Below are 21856 nucleotides of genomic sequence, written 5' to 3'. Positions count from 1 at the left end.
TGAACTCTTTGAACTCTTTCAACAGTAGCCAAAATGGAACTGTATAGTGCCACTTAGCAGTTTTTTTTTTTTGACGACGATACTAGTGCAGCGTGTTCTACCGGAAACAAATTCCTTGTGTGTTCTACATACTTGGCAATAAAGATGATTCTGATTCTGATTCTGAATAATAATAATAATAATAATAATAATAATAATAATAATAATAATAATAATAATAATAATAATAATAATAATAATACCCAGATAGCCCTGGGTGGGAAATAGGGGTCACAGCTTATGCTCAGGTTGTAGCTGCCACTCTATGCCACCGTGTGAAACCACATACCACCAGAAGATTTCAACGCATTCTAAAGATATTCCACATTTTACATGCTTCAAACGTAAAGAAACGTGTCAAGTTTCAAATTCCTAAGAAACTAAAAATAACTTGGAATGATTTGAAATCAAACCAAAGAAAGAATTTGATCCGCATAGGATATACAAAATGAAATTGTTTTCAGTGCGATTGTTTTTGTCCCAACGTCAGCATCATCAGAGAATTCCGCACCGTATTTTTGTCCGTGCCTGAGCGTTCCTGTCCCTCCCACCAACCCTAGCAACAGAGTGAACATGGCGGCGTCTGGCAACGCAGAACAATCACCAGAACTATCGAGATCGTTAAAGATACCGAAAACCGAGGTGCCGTCCCCAGAGTCGGAGGATTTGAGTGACAGTAACCAGTACCACTCCGGTCCCTCCACACCAAACCGCTTTTCGCCGTTGAACGTGGGCTGCGGGGCCGCAGCACGGACGGCGGCCTCATCCTCCAACAACTACACTGCTTGTAGGGGGATGTCGTGGACCCCTTCCGAAACGAACGCACTCATCGCGGTGTGGGGAAACGAAAGGCTGACGGAGGCCAAGATGCAGCAGTTGGAAGTCGCGGGCACCATGTTTACCGGTAAACCCCCCGGCCCTGCCATGTACGAGCGGGTGTCCAAAGCCTTGTCGGAGTTGGGCTACGAGAGGACCCCGTCTCAGTGCCGGGAGAGGATGAAGGTACGCATCGTAATTGAGACACTCACCCATCAATATTCACACTGTGCTTTTGTCTAGTCGTTGTGTTTAAATAATCAGTTCTCCTGAAATCGTGACAGGGTATGACAAATAGTAATGAGACACGACCGGGTCCTTCTTTTCAATTTGATTAGCTCTGTTGACTGTTTCGCACTGACGTCACACGCACTTCCGGGTTGCGCCGCTAGTAAACAAACGGAGCAAATGGCTTGAATGTTTATTTTCGGCTTCTCAACCGTAGTCGTATTTTGTACGGAAGAGGATTAGGGCCAACGAAGAAAAGAAAACAAGTTTGGCAAGATACTCACTTTACTTCAGAATTCCTACTTCAAGTCAGAATTCTGACTTTAGTGTCCGGCTGGAAGTACACAAACTTGGCTTTTCTTCAGCACCTTTATTTAAAACAAAGTGCTGGTTCCAGCATGTCAGGGTAAGTAGATTAAAAATGGCGGGTGTTTTGCTAATATTGATAGAAAACATATCCCTCCATTTTCTAATCCGCTTATTCTTATAGGGGTCACGGGGTGTGCTGTGTAGCCAATCCCAACGGTCGTCGGGCAGTAGGCGAGGAACACCCTGAACTGGTTGCGAGCCAATTGCAATGCGCAAAGACGCACGGCTGTCTGCACTCACGATGACAGGGCCAATTTGGTGACTTCCATTAACCTGCCAGGCATGTTTTTGGAATGTTGGGGGATCCCAAGTAGCTGGAGACTCCACACAGGAAGGTCGGAACCCTGCACCTCATCATTGTGACGTCGATGTGCTGAATAAGAAAAATACTTGAAAAATATTACGAAACCATTCAGCTTTGTACGCAAGGATATTAACTGTCAATGTTCATGTGTAGACATAAAAACCCGTGTACGTTTATTGAACGCAATAACATTTTACTTTTAATACGTAATAGAAGCGTGGACCTAAATAATACAGCATAGTTGTTGAAACAACCATCCAAGGATGATGCATGATTTCTTCGGCTTTTTCGTATCTAAAATGGTCCCAGGCTTTATCGAACTGTCTATTACTGTAATATAACACCAAATGCAAGCTATTTCCAGACAAACTATAAAAACAGAAAACAATGCAAAGTTTGTTTCAAACAAACACAGGGATGAGAATTTTACGCCCGCGTAGTCTCGGTTGGCATGTGCGTGGGAGGGGGGACTCCACATTAGAATCTAAGTGCTGGCACAAGCGCGACTATCATAGACTGTAGTTGAGCTCCTCATAGCGTAAATACAATAAAGTCTCGTTATATCGATATTCTCGGGAGTCGGAAAAAAATATCGATACAGCCGGACTATGGATATATCCGATCCTGCGGCATGTAAATTTTCTCCTTGCGTTCATAGAAATAGTATCGTAATAAGCAGTACTGTCGATATAACGAGACTTTACTGTATTTGCATTTTGCGACACAAACGTTAAAACGTGTTTGCGGCAGATGACTCGATCGTACAACTGAGTTTTGCTGTATAATGACACTATCGGATTAGCGGTAAATGGAGTTTCACCCTTGCCATGCTCTCCCCATCGGTTTTCACAAGCCGTAGTGGTGTGTTAGCTGGTGGTGATGGCGCATGAGACAGGTAGATAGCGCAAACTTCCCAAGCGACGTTGTGTACGATGGCGAATGTGTAAGAAAAGAAGGATGAAGATTGAGCGAGGGAAATTGACAAGAGTGCTAGGATCAAAAACTGTTTTAGATGGGTAAGGTATTTTTATGGTTCTGAAACTTTCTGCTTCATTTTTTTGTTCTTTCAAGCGTTGACATCCTAGATCCTATGATACCATATTATGTTTAGATTGACAATATAATGATGTATACATATTGAAGAATGAAAATTCATTCACAAGTGTGGCAAACGGTGAAACTCTTACATAAACTTTACAACAAACTAATGCAATATTTGAAGCGTGGCAAAAATGAAACTGATATAAGAATTTTGTCACACTGGTAGCCCACCAAACAAGACTTGATTTTCACAAATGCAGTTGAATTTCAGTGATGAAATTAATGGTTTTGTGGTTATTAAATTGCTAAGCTTCCGGGGGCTTTTTCCCCTGGGCCCCCAGCGGGGCGTTGCCCCTGCACCTGCGGCCCCCAGACCCCCGCCTTTTTTCCCCATTTATCATTCTCATCCCTGCAAACATATTGAACAGAAAACAATGCAAAGTTTGTTTCAAACAAACATATCGAATACAATGAACAATGTAGTGTACTTCCAAATGTACTTCCAAAATTAAATTCTTACCAAAGATTACATGCAGAGCAATGATTTATGTTGTAAACGGAAGTGATATGAAATTTTGTCGCACACACTTAACACTAGTTGAGAGGATCGTTGAGCGTCTCTATCTCTCTCTCTCTGTGTGTCTGTCTCTCTGTCTGTCTGTGTCTCTCTCTCTATCCATCTATCCGTCCTACCAGACCCACCCATCCATGCATCCATGAGCCCGTGGATGCCACCAAATGGCTATGAAAGTTTTGTACATTTCCTAATACTAACTAAAATCTTTCTACCACATTATACAGACGCTGCGCCGTTGCTACAGTCGTGTGAAGGAGCATGGCATTGGCAAGAGAAAGAGCAGCTACACGATAGAACAATTGGAGAAGGTGTTTGGTCAGGGAGGTTGGGACTCCCAGACTTGTGCACCAGTGCTGATCAACAGCAGTGGACTTTACCAGGAGATGGAGTCTGATGGGAGTACCTTGGAAGACTTCTCACAGGAGGACTGGTGCAACCAGGTACTTGATTCAGCCTTCCAAGAGGGGGACATGGATGCTGGTATGTATTTGGCCAGGTATGGACATGAGAGTAGAATTATAGTGAATTTAAATTTTGGTGCATTTTGTTTTTTCTGCAGAAGAAATACACATGACGAAAAGCAGAGCTCTTCAGATTCAAGCAGAACTGTCAGAGCAAATCCAGTAAGGCAAATTGATTATATCCGTGTTTTGTAGCTATACAGGACGTAGGACAGAGATAGGCAGCACGCAGCTTCAGAGCCATGTCTGTGATCCTTCGGCAGTGTTCTCTGCGACTTTGAAAAATAAATGGTGGCTATTGAGAGGGAAAGTCAGGGCAAACATTTCTTTAAAATAAGATGTTCAATGGACAGTGCGGTACTTGACGGGATAGAATGCTCGCATCATAATGCAGATGTTTAATTCCAAGCTCCAGCCTTCCTTTGTGGAGTTTGTGTGTTCTTCTTGTGCTTGTGTGGCTTGTCTTTGGGTGCTTCAGTTTCCTCCCACATTCCAAAAAACATGCATGTTGGCTGATGCAGTACTGTAACTTGTCCCTTGGTGTGTGTGAGCGCAGATGGCCATTTGTCTTTCTGTGTTCTGCAATTGACTCGCAACCAGTTTCACTTTTAACAATTGATGTCAAAAGTGTTTGGTGGTCCAAAGTGCATTTATTTCTATGGGAGACAGTCTAAATGGCTCTTTGAGTATCACGGTTGCCAATCTCTGACCTAGGACTGTCGTTCTAGTACATTTTTTTTCATTTGACATCATACTACATACACGCATAAAGGCTAGAAGCAAAACTACACTAGTGGATGGGTGACTGCTGATAAAAACAAACGACAAAGAGAGAAGTGCAAGATTATTGTGCTCAACCTATGTGAAGCACGAGTAATGTACCAAAGTTAAATGAGCTCATTCAATCAAAACCGAGATCTGTATGCAACTTTGTAACTCCACTGCGCCAGCACTGGCGGCAGTCGATTACAATTGCCACATATTGCTGCATGATCTGTGCCAAATAGGATATACTTCTGTTAAAATAGCGAAAGAAAGAAATGTAGTTAAACAGTAATTAAAAACAGTTCGTTTTCCTTCCGATGTTTTAACTTGCGTCGTCTGCCAAATTGCCTTACCGATCTATAGCCATAATCATCAGGCATTTTTTGGTGCGTTCTAAATAAAGTCTTGTCAGAGGATATCTCAGGCTTTTCCATGATCCGCAGGAAACTGCCGAAAGAGATAATTGAATATTCATGTTAGACAGGAATCTCCTTGGAAGATGATGTTTGCAGATGACATTGTGATGTGTAATGAAAGCAGAGAACATGGGGGGGGGGGAGAAACTAGAGAGTTGGAGGTTTGCCCTGAAAAGGAGAGGAATGAAGGTCAGTCACAGCAATACGGAATATACTGTATGTGTGTGAATGAGAGGGACCCAGACAGAAAGACAGACGCACATACGCACGCACGCACACACACACACACACACACACACACACACACACACACACACACACACACACACACACACACACACACACACACACACGACAGACAAACACACTTCCACGCAGACACACACACACGCAAGCACACGCACACATGACCATGCACACACACGCACATGGCATGCACAACAAGCAACAGCCGGAACGCCTGAACATAAATGAAACCTAAAATCTAAAACACACAAATCATTTCACCCCCATTTCCCCCCCACCGCTCGCAGTCGCCTTCGAACCAGTCTGTTGGCTCTTGGTCGATTGTGATCGACGTATTGGACACCCCTGCCTTAAAAACATAGGTAATTCACTGACTATCTCAGCATTTACCACTTAGCGCCGGTGTGAAGGTTTGCCCTGGAAAGGAGTGGAATGAAGGTCAGTCGCAGCAAGACGGAATATATGTGTGTGAATGAGAGGGACCCAAATACCAGAATGAGGTTGCAGGGAGAAGTGATAAGGAAGGTGGAGAATTTTAAGTACTTAGGGTCAACTGTCTAGAACAGGGGTCCCCAAACTTTTTCCTGTTAGGGCCACATGACTTTTCCCTTCTGTGATGGGGGGCCGGTGTCAGTTTGTAACAGAAAAAGTGTGACGATCGTAGGGGAGCTTAAAAAAATGTTTTCCAGAAAGCCACACATAACCAAATAACCCTTTCCAGGTTCTTTACAGAAAAAAAGTCAGCTAACAAATAATAACAATAATAAATAATAACTAAATAACCCTCTCTGAGGTCTTCACAGAAAAAAAATCAGGAAATAAATAACACTATTTATGAAATAAATAATAACTAAATAACTCTCTCTGAGTTCTTCGTAGAAAAAAAAACTGGAAATAAATAACACTATGAAATAATAATATCTCTCCGTGTGTTCGTCATATAAAAAAAGCCACGGAACATTAACTGTCTGTTGTGCCATGCACAATCTTAACAGATAAAAGTTCAACTCAGTTGTCGAGCAGAATCTCTCTCTGACACATATGAGCAGTCTCTTCAAGTTCTTGTGTTCCTTCCTTATAATCCTTGTGTAGGTTCCAGTAGGCTTGTAGACACCGCTGTTTGCAGCTTTCTCTCGTCAACTTCCCTGTGAAAACCACAAAGGAAGCAGGTTGAGAAAGTCAACAAAGTGATACGGCACCTAAACAGCACAATACATTTGACTACCAGTATGGCTGTAAAGATGGATTTTATCCCAGTAGATTCTATTATGATTATATTTGTTTATGCTCAGAATGACTCAATCAAGTCCGAAAAGTGAGCTTACCTATGTATGCTCACCAGTGTGAAGTGCGGGTCTGCATCTGGCTGGTGAAAAGTTGAATATCAGGTTACAATCTAGTTCCAGACAGTCTCAAGCTCTGATGCAAATGTTCTTCTGTCAATCTTGATCTCATCGGAGATTTCAGCAGTTTCATGCGAGAAAAGCTTTTCTCGCAGATATACGTGCTGCCAAAAACTGTGGACATTTTCATTGCGTGTTTTTTGATGGTTGGATATGTGTCGTTTGGGAGGGCGGCATAGAAGTCAATGAGACTGTTGGGCTTGAATGCATGCATCTTTCAGACCATCACAGTTCTGTAACTCAGGTCCAACTTCTCCATGGTTTGGTACACTTGGTCAAAAATATCTTCTCCCGTCGTAGTCCCTTTGAGACTTTGGAGGGCTGCCAGATCCTCGCATATCTCAAAGTTTGCGCGAAATTTTCACAATGAAGGAAGTGTAAAAAAAGTCAAACTTGCAGAAACAGACCTTCAGCTGGTTGCCTCAAGATGTAAATTAGCAAGCAGAGAAAATAATGCACAAATGGAATAGTTTGTCCCTCTCTGTTAATTAAATAAAAAATCATATCAATAAAATAAGAGAATCATACAGATTAAATGATAATAATAGTGATAATAAACATTTAATGAAAATTAAAATTTGGAATTCATACATTGGTTTTGATTGTGGTTTATGAGTACAGTGAGGCCTCAGCTTACGAACACCTTACCTTATGAACTTTTCAGTTTACTAACGTCAAATTGATGAAAATTAAACCTTTAAATACGCACTACTTTTCGCCATACACACCCACCATGGCTGGCGGAGTGATCTTGGGATATGGCTGAGTGATCTTCGGCTTTATTTAGTCGATGCTTTCACGTGACTAATGACACCGAAATTTGCCACGTGCGAGTTGACAGCCGGGGCGGGGCCGCTACTCGCGACCTCCGCCAGCTGAAGAAACACTTCAATTTCATTTCATTTCAACGAGTCGCTGTCACCTCACCAGTGACATGATTACGATGCCTCGCTGCGTCTTGTGCTGGCAAGTTAGCCGCGATCGCGTAAGTTTGGTGTTTTCCGGGATCGCAAATGTGCGTGTTGATCCCCTCATCACCGATACTGGGACATTTCAAGGAGTCGCTGTCACCTCACTAGTGACATGACTACGACGCCTCACTGTGTTTTGTGCTCGCAAGTTCAAGAGTTTGCCTCGCCAAGGTGATTGTTAGCAGCTATGGCGTAAGTTTGATGCTTTCCGGGATCGCAAATGTGCTGGACGGATCGCCCTGGCCGCCTTCTTTTGTCGCGTTTTATTCCGCGTCTGTGGAATCATCGGAAACTCGCGCCTTTTGTTGTAATAAAATCTCTGCCAGCACCTACGGGACTCGAAGTGGATGCAGATGACATTGAGGAGCTTGTTGCTGACCATAATGAGGTCCTCAACACAGAGGATTTGATTTGCCTTCAAGAGGACAAGCAGAAGCAGGCCATCCAGGAGTTGATGTGCAGGCTTTTATTGAACAGTTCCATCCAGAAAAGGCTATGAGAATCAACAACATGATGAATGATCATGGATGCCTCAGTTTCGTAAGATCTTACAAGTCAGAAAGCAACAGGTGTCAATTAACTCTTTCCTCCCTAGCAGGCATTTTGCATTTCTTCCCCCACAGCCTCCAGAGCCTGCAGCCAAGCTTTGTAGTGTGGTCCCTGAGTGGCTTCAGCAGGAAAATCATAACTAACATGTGTGTTCAACTGTTATAACGTCTTTATTTGTTGTTCAATCTTTCTGAAACTTTCAGTACACTTTCATAACATATAATAGAATAAGATAACATAGTTTTTGTGAAATTGATTGAAGTTTTAGAAAATTATTGCAATGTTAATGAAGATTTTTTTTCCAAAACCTGCAAATTACAACAAAATGCATTCACAACAAGTCACATATGCATGAAATAAACCTAGAATGCATTTAAAACAATTCAGGATGTTTTTATTTGTGGTATGGTTTAAAACATGGAATGCATAGGTTCACCTTGCATTGCTCACAACCTGTTCTTGGCTCGCGACAAATTTTCTTCTTGGCACACTCTTTACATGTTCTCTTTTTATCCAATTCTACTGGCCAATGAAGGAGGGCAGCAGTGTCATTCTCCTTCATGCATTCTCCTTTTCTTTTCCTTCTGTAATTGCCAAAAAACTGATGAGCTAAGTTTGTCCTGAATTCTAACTGAGTCCTTTTTCGGAGGCGACCTGTTCTGGTTTTCACTTGATGGTTTGGAGAAAGTTTCATCAGTATAAATCCATTGCAAATACAAATATCCACTAGAAACCAGAACAGGTATTTCCACCATTTGAGTGATTTCCTGGAGATAGCGTATGAAGCACGTGGTTGATCAGCCCGAAAGTATTTGAATGGTGATAGAAGTTCATCAATGCAACAGTCACGAATGTGTCAGATGCCAAAAAATCTTCATCAACATGCTCATCTATTTCATTCTCATCAGGATCTGGAAAGATATACAGTACATGGGTATTTTAGGAAAAAAAAAAAAAACATATGGACCTCCGTTTCAATAATCATATTGAGAATGCAATGCTATGAGGTACAGCTATTAGTGGAAAACGCACCATTCACTTACAATTATTCGCATCAACAATATCATCATGAAAATAGCGTTAGCGTTAGAATGTTCACAATTCGGGATCCTCCTTATTTTTAATATTTCTCTGTAAATAAACAAGTTAGAGTTAGTTTTTGCATTTCAGTATCAAGGTAAACCTCTTCTGAATAGCTCATAAAATAGTTACAACATATACTTACATGGTATTTCATCCATGACGAAAAATAGAAGGCGCTTTGAAGATGGAGGAGAGCACATTGCGTTGCGCATGCGCTTTGATCCTCTCCTCTTTCATCTAGAACTGTTTCATGTCATCACAAAGAGGGTACAGCAAGTCCTGAAGAATGAATGTCTCTCTGTGTCTTTGTTTTGTCATATTGTCTCTATGCTGTCATATTATTTGTTATTTAGTTTTTTTTTGTTCTTTTGACTTCAAGACGGCGCCGCGAGAGTGGCTGCCTTTCCAGCAGCTCATGTATTTTTGTTTTTCTACTTTCATTCCTTTCATCACTTTGCTGCTGTGAAATGTAAATTTCTCCACTGTGAGACTAATAAAGGCATATCCAATCCAATCCAATCCAATCCAATGAAGGATATGATGTCGCTGACGCTATTAAAGGCAAAGCTGCATCTAATCTGTTTTAAAGGGACATGTAACGTGTGCCAATCAATCGGCACTTGAACTGCTCCCTCTCATTTTCTCGATCTAGAAGCACAATCGTCCGCAAAGGGTTAACATCTCTTCACGGCCCGCCTGTAGTCGGCATCCGGCATTATTTGCTATCGCTTCAGCCCGACTGGAGGCGTTACTCGGGATACACGGAAGTAAAAACACGACTGTAGTCGTTTGCCGGGAGGAATGAGTTAGGAGCCATCAACGACCATCACAAATGTAAATAAAGTGACTTTATGATACAATGCAGTGTATTTCTTTCATTACAATACAATAGCACATTTATTATACATAGAATAAGGTATGTTGTGTGTAGTTTTAAGGCTTATTTAGTTGAAAATTATATTTTATGGCGACCTGGGAATGGATTATTCTCATTTTAATGGTTTCCTATGGGGAAAAAATGGGATACACACTTTTCGCCTTACACACTCTGTCTGGGACCCAATTAAATTCGTAAGCCAAGGTCTCACTGTATTTCTAAAAAAGAGGAAGACCAAATTGACGTATACCCTTCACTCAGTATATTTTATCATAATGTTCTGAGGCATATACTGCTTCAAAGCAATGTTTAGAATGTTCTAGAAGCCTTCTGTGTCAGTAGATATTTCAGATCATTCTCCATGATAGTTCAGTTTAATAGGATTTAGATCAGGGTTAATCTAAGGGCCATCCTTGCTTTGACCTTTGCCATTCTAAGTGTTTCTGGCTGTACTTTGTGTCATGACACAACATGGCACATTTCTCTCTAATACCTTGATAATGTTGAAAACTCATTGACTGCTGTACAGAGAGAGACACCCTGTGGCAACTGCAACAAAGCATCTCCAGAGCATAACGGAGCCTCCACCATGTTTCATCGAAGGAACAGTGTTTTTTTTCTTGCAGCACTTCAATTTTATCTCAGTTATAACAGAGATGTATTCCCGAAAAGTTCAGGTGTCGTCTCAACCGTACTTTGAACATTTCGCAGAAGCTCTACGCCTAATGAACGTGCAGTTCACACATCACAATTTCTTTCAGGATTTATTTATTTGGCTGCCTTTCCAGCAGCTCATGTATTTTGTTTTTCTACTTTCATTCCTTTCATCACTTTGCTGCTGTGAAATGTAAATTTCTCCACTGTGAGACTAATACAAGCAAATCCAATCCAATCCAAATGTGGTCCCCCTTGGCCATCTTCCAAAAAGTTTGATTTGGCTCAAATAATGACAGATGGTGTTATGTGACACTGATGTACGTTGACCTAAAAGTTGACCTTTAATTTCTCTTCAATTTGTCTTCAATTTTCCTCCTGCAGCCACATCAAGGGAGGTTGATTAAAGTCCTGTGGATCTCGAATTGCTGAATGATAAGTGAAATGTAGTCACAGGAACATTAACCTGCTTGAACATGGCCTTACTTACAACCTTTCTTTCTACTCTTCTGAGAAAACTCTCTTCAAACTCCTTGGTCCCTGTTTAGTGTGACACACTTTTGAAAACACTTGTGATGCTAACTCAAACACACCCACTTAATGCAATTACAGTAAAGTCTCGTTATATCGATATTCAAGGGAGTCCGAAAAAATATCGATATAACCGGGACTATCGATATATCCGATCCTGCGCCGAACTGCATTAAACAAAAGCCGCCAAAAGAGGGCAGCCAAGCGCCATATAAGAAACGGAGCTGGCCATTAGCTCCCTTTTTTTTTGGGTGAGAGATGTTCCCCCAATGTTGCCTCAAAATGGCACATATAATTCTTTAATGATTGTAAACATGTATGCTTTAATCTTCAGAACTACAGTGTATTTGAAACATATTCATAACTGGATGTGTAACAAGAAAGCATATTATCCGAATCTGAAGCCATTGTTTGGATTCACAAGCAATGCAAGACGTCTTGGCGTGAAGTCATTTTTATTTGCATTTGAATAAAAAGTGACATCGGCTGTCCTTTAATACACAGTATGGAATGTTAATAATTTTCAAAATCATCGCGCTTCAGCAGACAAAACAAGAAACATTGTTGCAAAAAATGATTGCATTCATATACAGTACAGTGGGCATGTACATAACACAACAGGGAAACTGCAACGCTTACATCTTACTGTATTATGTATACAATTTAAAAAAGTCATCAATCTTCTGCTTCCCATTTTTACCTTTTAACACAAACACTTCAATCTCGTCTGCTACACACGAGCTAGCGTCTGAAAATGAAAATGGCTCAGCTACACGGGTGCTGGGCACGTAACCAAGTCACCTGACCAAGTCGACCAATGGCGCGACTGATGGCGTGACACGTAACCAAGACACGTGACCAAGTTGACCAATGGCGCGACCGATGGCGTGTCACGTGACAAAGTCACACGGCCAAGTCGACCAATAGTGCGACCGATGGCGGCTCATGTGACCAAGTCGACCAATGACGCGACCGATGGCGGCTCACGTAACAAGACACGTGACCAAGTTGACCAATGGCGCGACGGATATATCGATATAAACAACAAAAATGGCCGGCGGGGGATGAAAAGGAGCACCGTAATAACCGGATTATCGTAATAACCGGGTATCGTACTAAACGGTACTAATTATACATAAAAAGACTAGAAATGTGCAAGGGAAATGAAAATAGTATCGTAATAAGCGGTACTATCAATATAACCGATATCGATATAACGAGACTTTACTGTATTTGAAATCTTTTCGTAGGGTCCCAACAGTTTTGTCCAAGCCTGTTGTGTGATTTAAAAAAATATATAATTCTGTTGATCCAAAGCAATATCTAATTTTTGACTTCCCTATTTGTTATTATAAGAATGAATTTAGACAATGGGCCTAAAAACCACAAACATACACAACATTTTGGAATACATGAAAAAAGGAGTTTTATTGTTGTTGTACGGAATACATGACTATGTGAACAACGTACAGTGATACCTTGGCTTACGAACACTTTAGCTAACAAACTTTTTTCCTTACAAACATTAAATTCGCGAGAATATAATCTTGGCATACGAACTATTTTTCGGGAATCACACGGAGCGCCACAATGAGTGATGTGTCGCAAACGAGCCTGTTCTTGGAGGTCTTGAAATGGTAGCCGGCTTTTTTTTCCCCTCTATTCCCGGGCCCCAGACTTCGGTTAAAGCCGCACGTGGTTGGTCAAGATCCGTGGTAGAGGAGGGAAGGGACACACGCAGCAATGAGCTGGGGGAGGGGTTACAGAAACAGAAACACACACGAAAGGGAGACGACAGAGCTTGAAACAAAAAAAAAACAAAAGTGAAATGGTGAGAAAATGGATAGAAAACAGTGAAATTTGTACTTGTTTCAACTTTGATAGTTCAAAGGCAGAGTGTAGACTGCAAGGTTAAAATATCCCATCAATCAGGCTCCACAATAACCCGCACAAGCCATCTGTACAATTTGAAGAGAAAAGACAAGCAAGGGAACCAGCTTTTAATGATGTTTCGAGTGTGTCTGCCTGCATCTGTTGCTGCTGCAATGTCACAACTTCGAAGATGTACAACCCAGAGCTCCTTGAGACACTTTATGCAAAAAGCTATCCATTCCATAAGCCATCAACGACCATCACAAAGGTAAATAAAACAACTTTATTATACAATTCAGTTTATTTATTTAATTACAATAGCATAGCACATTTATTATACATAAAATAAGGTATATTGTGTGTAGTTATAAGGCTTATTTAGTTTTAAATTATGTTTTACAGGGACCTAGGAACGGATTATTCTCATTTTAATGGTTTCCTATGGACAATTATGTTTGGAATACACACTTTTCGCCTGACACACACTTTCTGGGAACCAATTAAGTTCGTAAGCCAAGGTATCCCTGTACTATCATATTAACATGAAAACATGCTGTACAAAACCTTGAGGTCTGGATGTAAAAGGTGTGGATAAAATGGAGCCACCAAAAAAAGTAAAACTTGAGTAATGATGCTCCCCTTTATTTAGTTAGTTAGTTATTTTAAAACCGGCGAGATGCAAAAAAAGTACAGTGCCACTTGGCTTACGAACTTAATTGGTTCCCAGACAGATTGTGTAAGGCGAAAAGTGTGTATCCCAAACATTAATTTCCCATAGGAAACCATTAAAATGAGAATAATCCGTTTCTAGGTCCCCATAAAACATAATGTTCTACTTTCTAATTTTCTAAGCCTTATAACTACACATATACCTTACTTTATGTATAATAAATGTGCTATGGTATTATGAATAAAGAAATAAAGTGTACTGTATGATAAAGTCATTTTATTTACATTTGTGATGGTCGCTAATGACTTGATGGAATGGAGTGTCCGGTTTCCTCAGCATTAAACACTTGATGAGGAACGTAACCTTGTTTCACCATCTTGTAGGTGCCTTCTCTGTAATAATCTTATCTAGTTCCTCATCAATTGTGTTCTGTTTAACTGGGTTGATAGCTTTTTGCATCAAGTGTACAGATGACTTGCGCGGGGTGTTTGTGGAGCCTGATTGATGGGATATTTTAACCTTGCAGTTTACACTCTGCCTTTGAACTATCAAAGTTGAAACTCTCACTGTCGTCTGCCTGTCTCTTTAATGTTTAAACCACCTCCCCTCACTGCTGCATTCTTGACCAATCACGTGGCTTTAACCAAAGACTGGGGTCGAGGAATATAGGAATAAAACAGTCGGCTGCCATTTTGTTGTTAGAAGAACGGGCTCGTTCGCAAAGGACACATCACTCATTGAGGTAGCTCTGGATGTATCCCGAAAAAAAGTTTGGATGCCAAGGTAAAATTTCCATAAATTTAACGTTTGTAAACCAAAACATTTGTAAACCGAGGTATCACTGTATACATACACCAAACAAAAAGAAAAAGAAAACGTAAAAATCTCATAACGAGACTTCAGTATGAAATTACAAATAAATATACAATATTTACAGCGACAGACCATCTGGTGATTATATAGACAAACATGGAAATGACAATGGCCACAGGTCCACGCTTGTTTTTTATTTTTTAATGTTCTTTTTTTTGCAGAAAAAAGGACATGATGCAGACACTGATCCGTATCTTAGAGTCTGTGCATCTCAAATGGGAAAACTTTCAGACTTGGACCGAGTTTTCACGTCTGCACCTTTCAAACAAGCTCGCCATCTTCGGCATCGGCTATGACACTCGTTGGCGACAGGATGTGCGTTACCATTATGCCGAGATAAGTTCACAGTTACCACTGGGAAAGAGGCTTCGTGAATTCTTCAATCCAGAGAAGCCTGAGGGCAGGACCATTCTGACCAAAGTTCAGAAGATGAACTGGAAAAATGTCTACTACAAGTTTCTCGACATTACCATCAGTGAGGCGCGCTGCTTCGAGCTGCACATGGAGGTGGACTGGCTCCCAGTGTCTCTGTTAAGGGAAGCAGAGTCGAGCATGTCCGCATCCCACTATCTCTTACCTGGAGATATCCCCAAGACTTACGGACTCTACGCTATTGGTTATGAGGCGGTGCCATCAGGTCGGATGTCTCCCCAAAGTGATATTCAGAACTGCAGCTTTGCTCAATGTGAGTCAGAGAATTGGGCACCAGGTGAGATTGATGGAGAAGGGGCAGGGAATAGTGACATCACCGGGACTAAAGTCACTTACTGCTACCTTGGTATTGCTGACGATAGGACAATTCAACAGTGTCTTTTACAACATTTTCAGATTCCCGCAAAACACTATTTCCATAGTGAGCCCTCCCCGGTGACTCATTTTTTGCAAGAGAACTGCCGCATCTGCGTCTTAAACGATAATGTGGGCGGTCGAGGCTTAGCTAGGTGTTTACCCATTTACATCAAATTTATAGAGGTGGATCTGGACTTCCTTTCTGCCGGTTCCTTAGTGGAGTGCCTGGAGACTGCGATTGGTTACTCTTTGAAGTACAACAACAACGGACCATTTTAATCTGCCACGTTTTGGACGCATTTGTTGAGAAATTATTGGATGCTGCACCAAGTAAAGGTGACTCGTTCTGTTGTGATTGGGCCTTAAAGGAGAACCGACGCCTCTGGACAAGTTGTGCCCATAATTTGTAAAATCACTTCAAATGACTTCTACTGAGCGTATTTTACAATGATTCCAGCGTATATAGTTAAATTTTACGTTTTAAGACTCGCACTGAATATTCAGGAAGTCTTGTTTTCAAGTTGATGACGATCCCCACGTGACGTCACGTTTGGAACCCCTCTGACCGAGAAAGCGACACACAATGCTTTTTGCGGTACTTTGTTTGGACTGAAAACATCGTGTTGATCCGTGTTGATGGATTTAGAAGAAATTAGAAGGAAAACACATAAATGACGCGATGGTGATTGTTGTGTGTTGCACCAAGACTACGATTTGCTATTCGCTAACATAAATTCCCAGCAGACAAATCAGCTCATTTCCAACGGAGCTTGGGCGTCATCTTTTGCATTTTCTGTGACACTACATTACAGTCCAAATGCCATTGACGGCTCAAATTGATATGGGAGGACTCCTTTAATCGATTGCAAACATGTATGCTTTCCTCTTCAGAACTATTTGAATCCTATTCATAACTGGATGAGTGACAAGAAAGCATCTTCTCCGAATCTGAAGACATTGTTTTGATTCTCGAGCAAGGGAAGACGTCTTGGCGTGACATCACGAACAAAGGGGCGGGACCTTCTGAAACTGGCCATTTCTGGTTTCATTTTGAAGTCGTTTTTGGAGACTAAATCATTTTATTGGTGATTTTCATTTGACTAAAAATATTAGCCTAGGAAACAAAAAAAATGGTGACGGTTGTCCTTTAAAGGGCAACCAACACCATTTTTCCTAACTAACATCAGAAAAATGTTTTAAAGCATCTAAAATACCCAAAAAATGCAGGCTGATATTTTTAGTCTAACGCAAAACACCATTAAAATCTTTGTAAAATGTGTTCAGTTGAAGTCATTTGAAGTGATTTTACAAATTATGGACGCAACTTGTCCAAAGGTGTCGGTTGTCCTTTAAATGTTTCGTCTTGAAAATTTAACGTTTAAAAATCTGAAACTCTTTTTTTTTTTTGGTCTTTTTCAGAGGGTGTGTTCCTTGCTGTGTCACGATGAATGTGTGGGGAGGAAGGTTAAGATGGCTCCTTAAGTTTGAATCAGTCTACCTCAGAAGAAATAGTTGTGAGATAAAAAGGGGTCCACAACAGATGACTATTGCTAAAACTACCTTAAAATGGACTAATGAATGATGAGGCCTTTTTTTAACATTAAATTAAAAGCATATTTATACCACAACTTGGATGCAGGCAGTAACGTTCAGTGTTCAGTAGATAACAGTCCACTCAGCATAATTAATTCATGAATTTATTAGGGATATTTGGCTTTCAGGTGAAATGTATGATAAACGTAAAAAGGTAATGCTACAGTGATATCATTTCAGGAAAGTAGGGCATTGAAGTAGAATGATGCACTGATTGGTTCCTCATTCTTTTAACAACTCTTTCAATTCTTTTAAACCAAAGTTAACATTTTTTTTTTTACACTCTGACAGAGGCGGAAGTAGACGCCGAAACATGTCAGGTATTTGAACACCTACACTGTCTGTAAGTAAAGAATCTGCTTAAAATTAGATATCAAGTAGACAGGATGAACTTAGTACAACCAAAGTTAACAATATTGACGGGTACACAAAACAAAAAAAATACAATCACATTAATGTCTCAATAACTTACCGTTGAGTATCGGTGTTTGAAATAACGTCTGCCCAGAGGCCCGGGGCGTACGACGTTTACGTTTGCCGTACAACTTTCAAAACACCTCGGCCCAGGTGGCCGACAACTTCTGCAAGAAAAAAAAAAAGATGTTTTTTTCATATCAAACGTTTGTTTTATTCAATAAAGCAAAACTACAAGCAAATTGCTACAAGCCATGTGGTCTCCTCTTTCTAAGCGGCTTTCAAAACTCCCAAGTACACAAATTGCCAAACGAACAATTTGCATACTCGCAACGGCGGCCAATCAGAAGACTGTTTTGTACTTCGGACTATACCGTAAAGTGTACTTGAAAGTTTTGAAAGCTGCTTAGAAAGAGGAGGCCACGTGGCTTTTAGCAGACAACGCAACACAAACATTGCATTGCGCACCATGACGACAAATGGCAACTGGAGCAAAATCTTCAGCAAGGGATATTTACCATAATTTAAGAAAGGGAGCATTTGTGCTAGGTACTTCCTTAGTTAAAAAAAAAAAAAAAAAACCTTTATACTTCGCAACAATGCTTTTTTTTTTTTTTTTTTTGCGATGAGTCGTCTTATTGGATTTGAAGTTGTGAAAAATGGGGCAGGAAACTTTATGGCCGGGCAGGCAACTTTTCAGAGTTGTCTGCCCTGGTGTCTGCTAACGTGTTGTCATGAGTTTCAGACACCGTTTAATATCAATTACAGCTTGACAGTAACGGCACATGCAGTTAGTAAGTGGATTTATTGCCTACTGAACCACGGCATCCCACTCTTGAAGGGCAGCCCTCGGGTCATTGAGGCTCCTGGGAGCAGAGTTTTGAGCCACAACGCCAGTCGATAACATCCGTTCCCTGATGATATCATCTCAACGAACTGGAGCATTGCGGCTCATGTCCTGTAGATGAAATTAGGCCCGTGCTGTTCGTGTAGGGTAAGGGTGTCAAACTCATTTTTTCCCGCGGGCCACATTGTAATGGTTTCCTCTCGAGAACCGTTATTAATTTGAGAAAACCATTAGTATGTTTCATCTCCTCCACGTATTACAAACAAATTAATGAAAAATCGAAAGTCAAGAATATTTACTCTTATTGTGGTTTACATGGGACAATTAAAATTTTTGGTTCAGACATTAGCAAGCATCATGGAACTTTACATGCTTGATTTGCTTTCGCGGGCCCAATAAAATGATGTAGTGGGCTCGATCTGGCCACCGGGCCTTGACTTTGACACCTGTGGTGGAAGGGAACAATCACTGGATCAAAAGGTTATTCAGATTGTAGAGTGTGCTGTTTGAAGAATTACAATGGCAAAGCACTTCTCTTTGATCATTTATATGTCGTGTTGGTCTCATCATGTCAAATTCTTCGCAGCATAACAAGGATGCCTGTTTCAACACCAGCTCGTATTCTTGGTTGATTCAAAAAAAGTCAAAGTCAGCTTTCTTGTCAAATATGCTAATATGCATGACATACAGCACAGATGAAATGACTGTCCTCTCGGACCCAGCATGCAAGGCACTTATAATGACTTAACAAACATGAAAACTCCAATTTGCCCAAGAATCAACCGCCTGTTGGGAATTTTGCCATTAAGCTCTTCGTTAGAGAAAACAACGTGTACAAAAACATTCAAGAGTTGGGCGTGCATTCAAAAGTTCAGAGAAGGTAAAATACGTTCACCTGCGAAGGCTTGAATGCATTTCGTTCACAAGTTTCACCTAAAAGCCAAATATCCCCAACTTTGTGTCTGTGTGTGTGAACAGTGGTTAATTTGTTTACTGTGAAAGTGACTGATGAAACGCGTTGGCCCTCGGTCAGGGATGTCACTCATTTTTGTTGCAAGCTACATTGTAGTTTCAGTTTTTCTCGGATGGCCATTATGAATTTTGGAAAACCATATACAGAGATACCTTGCCTTACAAACTTAATTGGTTCCCAGACAGAGTGTGTAAGGCGACAAGTGTGTATCCCAAAAATTAATTCCCCATAGGAAACCATTAAAATGAGAATAATCCGTTCCCAGGTCCCCATAAAACATAATTTTCGACTTTCTAATTCTCTAAGCCTTAAAACTACACAAACTATACCTTATTTTATGTGTAATAAATGTGCTATAGTATTATGATTAAACGTCTGTGTAAGCTCTCAGTCGTACAGGAGTGGTCCATCGATGATAAGGTTTCTTCAGCCGTCATCTGTACAAAAGTGAAGGTTTCGGACGTTTCGCCTCCTATCCAAGAGGCTTCGTCAGCGAACTAAAGTCTGACTGGACGACCAGTTCTTCATCAATTGTGATCTGTTTAGCTGGGTTGATAGCTTTTTGCATCAAGATGACTTGTGCGGGTTATTTATGGGGCCTGATTGATGGGATATTTAACCTTCCAGTCTACTCTGCTTTTGAACTATCAGAGTTTAAATGGGTCCAAATGTCACTGTTTTCTATCCATTTTCTCACCATTTTACTAGTTTTTTATTTCACTTTTTTTGTTTCAAGTTCTGTCCTCTCCCTTTCGTGTGTGTGTGTGTTTTCTCACTCTCTCTGTCTGCCTGTCTCTTTAATGTTCACCCCCCCCACCCTGCCACACTGCTGGGTTCTTGACCAATCACGTGGCTTTAATCGAAGACGTCATTTTGTTTTTTGGAGAACGGGCTCACTCTCTCTCTGTCTGTAACCCCATCCCCCACTGCTGCGTTCTTGACGAATCACGAGGCTTTAACCGACGACTGGGGGCGGGGAATAGAGGACAAAAAAAAGTCCGCTGCCATTTCCTTGTTTGGAGAACGGGCTCGTTCACGAACGACACATCACTCATTGTGGCAGCTCCGTGTGTATCCTGAAAATAGTTTGTATGCCAAGGTAAAATTTTCATAAATGTAACGTTCGTAAACCGAAAAGTTCGTAAGCCAAGGGGTTCGTAAACCGAGGTCCACTGTACAGTAAATGTTTAATTACTTCCACATATTATATACACAGCTTACAACAACAAATTGACATCACAGAAATCAAGAATAATGACTGCAGAAGTGGATTATATATGTCATTTTGAAGTTTTGCTTCAGACTTTTGTGAGCATCATGAAACTTCATTTGCTTTTGCTGGCTTTTGCTGGCTACATAAAATGATCGATGAGAAGGTTTCTTCAGCCGTCATCTGTACAAAAGTGAAGGTTTCGGACGTTTCGCCTCCTATCCAAGAGGCTTCGTCAGCGAACTAAAGTCTGATTGGTCGTATCGGCTCTATTTATATATCCCTAATGTCCAGCCATGGCGGCGCCGACACAGCTCTTGGATAGGAGGCGAAACATCCGAAACCTTCAAATTTGTACAGATGACGGCTGAAGAAACCTTCTCATCGATGGACCACTCCTGTACGACTGAGAGCTTACACAGACGTACATAAAATGATGTGGCAGTATAGAACTGACCCCTAGGCCTAGACTTTGACACCTGTGCCCTGGGCTATTTGTCAATCAGAGAAACCTAAAATGTTCGGGATTCGGGCAGTGGTTTTCAAGCATCACTGCAAAAACTGAAAATTCAAATTTAGGTCATTTAGCCCTGACTAGAATAATTCCTGAATTTATGTGCAATGTGCCAGCAAATGTCTGTGCAGAATAGATTCAAAGAAAGGGGGGGGGAATATGTATTTTGTCTTTGCTTTATCTGTGTACAAATAAAATGTATATATAGTATGCATATTAAATCTACCTGATATTGAAAATAATTTATTGAAATAAATATGAATATATATTCAGAATATATGCACTCCAGGTTTGAAAACTGTTTTGGTGTAATGTATGAGTCATCAATGTATTTAATTTTTTAGGCTAATGCCTTGTTCTTTATTGTTGCCATGTGGAGGTCACTGTCATTGTTAAAAACAATCAATGTGATGCTGGCATTTGATATACAATGTGCATAATTGTGAAAACAGTAACCTTGAAATGTTTAAAATGACTTCACCTGTCATAGAAAGCCAATTCCAATGAAGTTGTCCGGTTGGGTTAAACATAAATAAAAACAGAATGGAGTACAATGATCTGCAAATCAAGTTCAACCTGTTTTAAGGGTACCGTCAGTACACTTCTGAGAGACCAGATTTCTCACTTCTACCACCAATTGTTTTCAGCAGAGGTATAATCCAAATGTCAACGTGAACAATTTATAGTATTCCCCTCAAGTGACGAAGTTAACACATGCTGTAAGGATGAGGCCCGTCCCAAGTCACATGATTTCTTCTTCTTTTCCTTTCG

General features: G+C 40.7%; 1 protein-coding gene across 2 annotated transcripts; it reads left to right on the top strand.

The window, feature by feature from the left end:
* Positions 1 to 305: 305 nt before the first annotated feature.
* On the top strand, positions 306 to 21642 carry LOC148886028 (myb/SANT-like DNA-binding domain-containing protein 2). Of its 2 annotated transcripts, XR_016117868.1 has the most exons (5): positions 306 to 1041; positions 3599 to 3854; positions 3934 to 3997; positions 14907 to 15870; positions 16954 to 21642. XR_016117868.1 is itself a non-coding variant. In XM_089017141.1 (4 exons), the coding sequence occupies exons 1-4, from the start codon at positions 613 to 615 to the stop codon at positions 15811 to 15813; spliced, it is 1656 nt and encodes a 551-aa protein (XP_088873267.1). In that variant the 5' UTR covers positions 306 to 612; the 3' UTR covers positions 15814 to 21642. The 2 variants fall into 2 exon arrangements, 1 of the variants encoding a protein (XP_088873267.1); XM_089017141.1 differs by having other exon boundaries at positions 14907 to 21642.
* Positions 21643 to 21856: the final 214 nt, after the last annotated feature.

The sequence above is a fragment of the Hippocampus bargibanti genome, linkage group LG16, assembly GCF_051943395.1.
Source record: "Hippocampus bargibanti isolate YZ-2025 linkage group LG16, ASM5194339v1, whole genome shotgun sequence".
Lineage (NCBI taxonomy): Eukaryota > Metazoa > Chordata > Actinopteri > Syngnathiformes > Syngnathidae > Hippocampus > Hippocampus bargibanti.
Note: the sequence above shows the minus strand (reverse complement) of the source record. Positions and strands in the feature narration are given on the sequence as shown.

What these genes read in the sequence shown, in the direction of transcription:
- LOC148886028 (XM_089017141.1), top strand. Translation starts at nt 613, where the DNA reads ATGGCGGCGTCTGGCAACGCAGAACAATCACCAGAACTATCGAGATCG. An exon ending in AGTGCCGGGAGAGGATGAAG is followed by an intron (nt 1,042 to 3,598) that starts GTACGCATCGTA and finishes CACATTATACAG; the next exon opens with ACGCTGCGCCGTTGCTACAG. An exon ending in GAACTGTCAGAGCAAATCCA is followed by an intron (nt 3,998 to 14,906) that starts GTAAGGCAAATT and finishes TTTTTTTTGCAG; the next exon opens with AAAAAAGGACATGATGCAGA.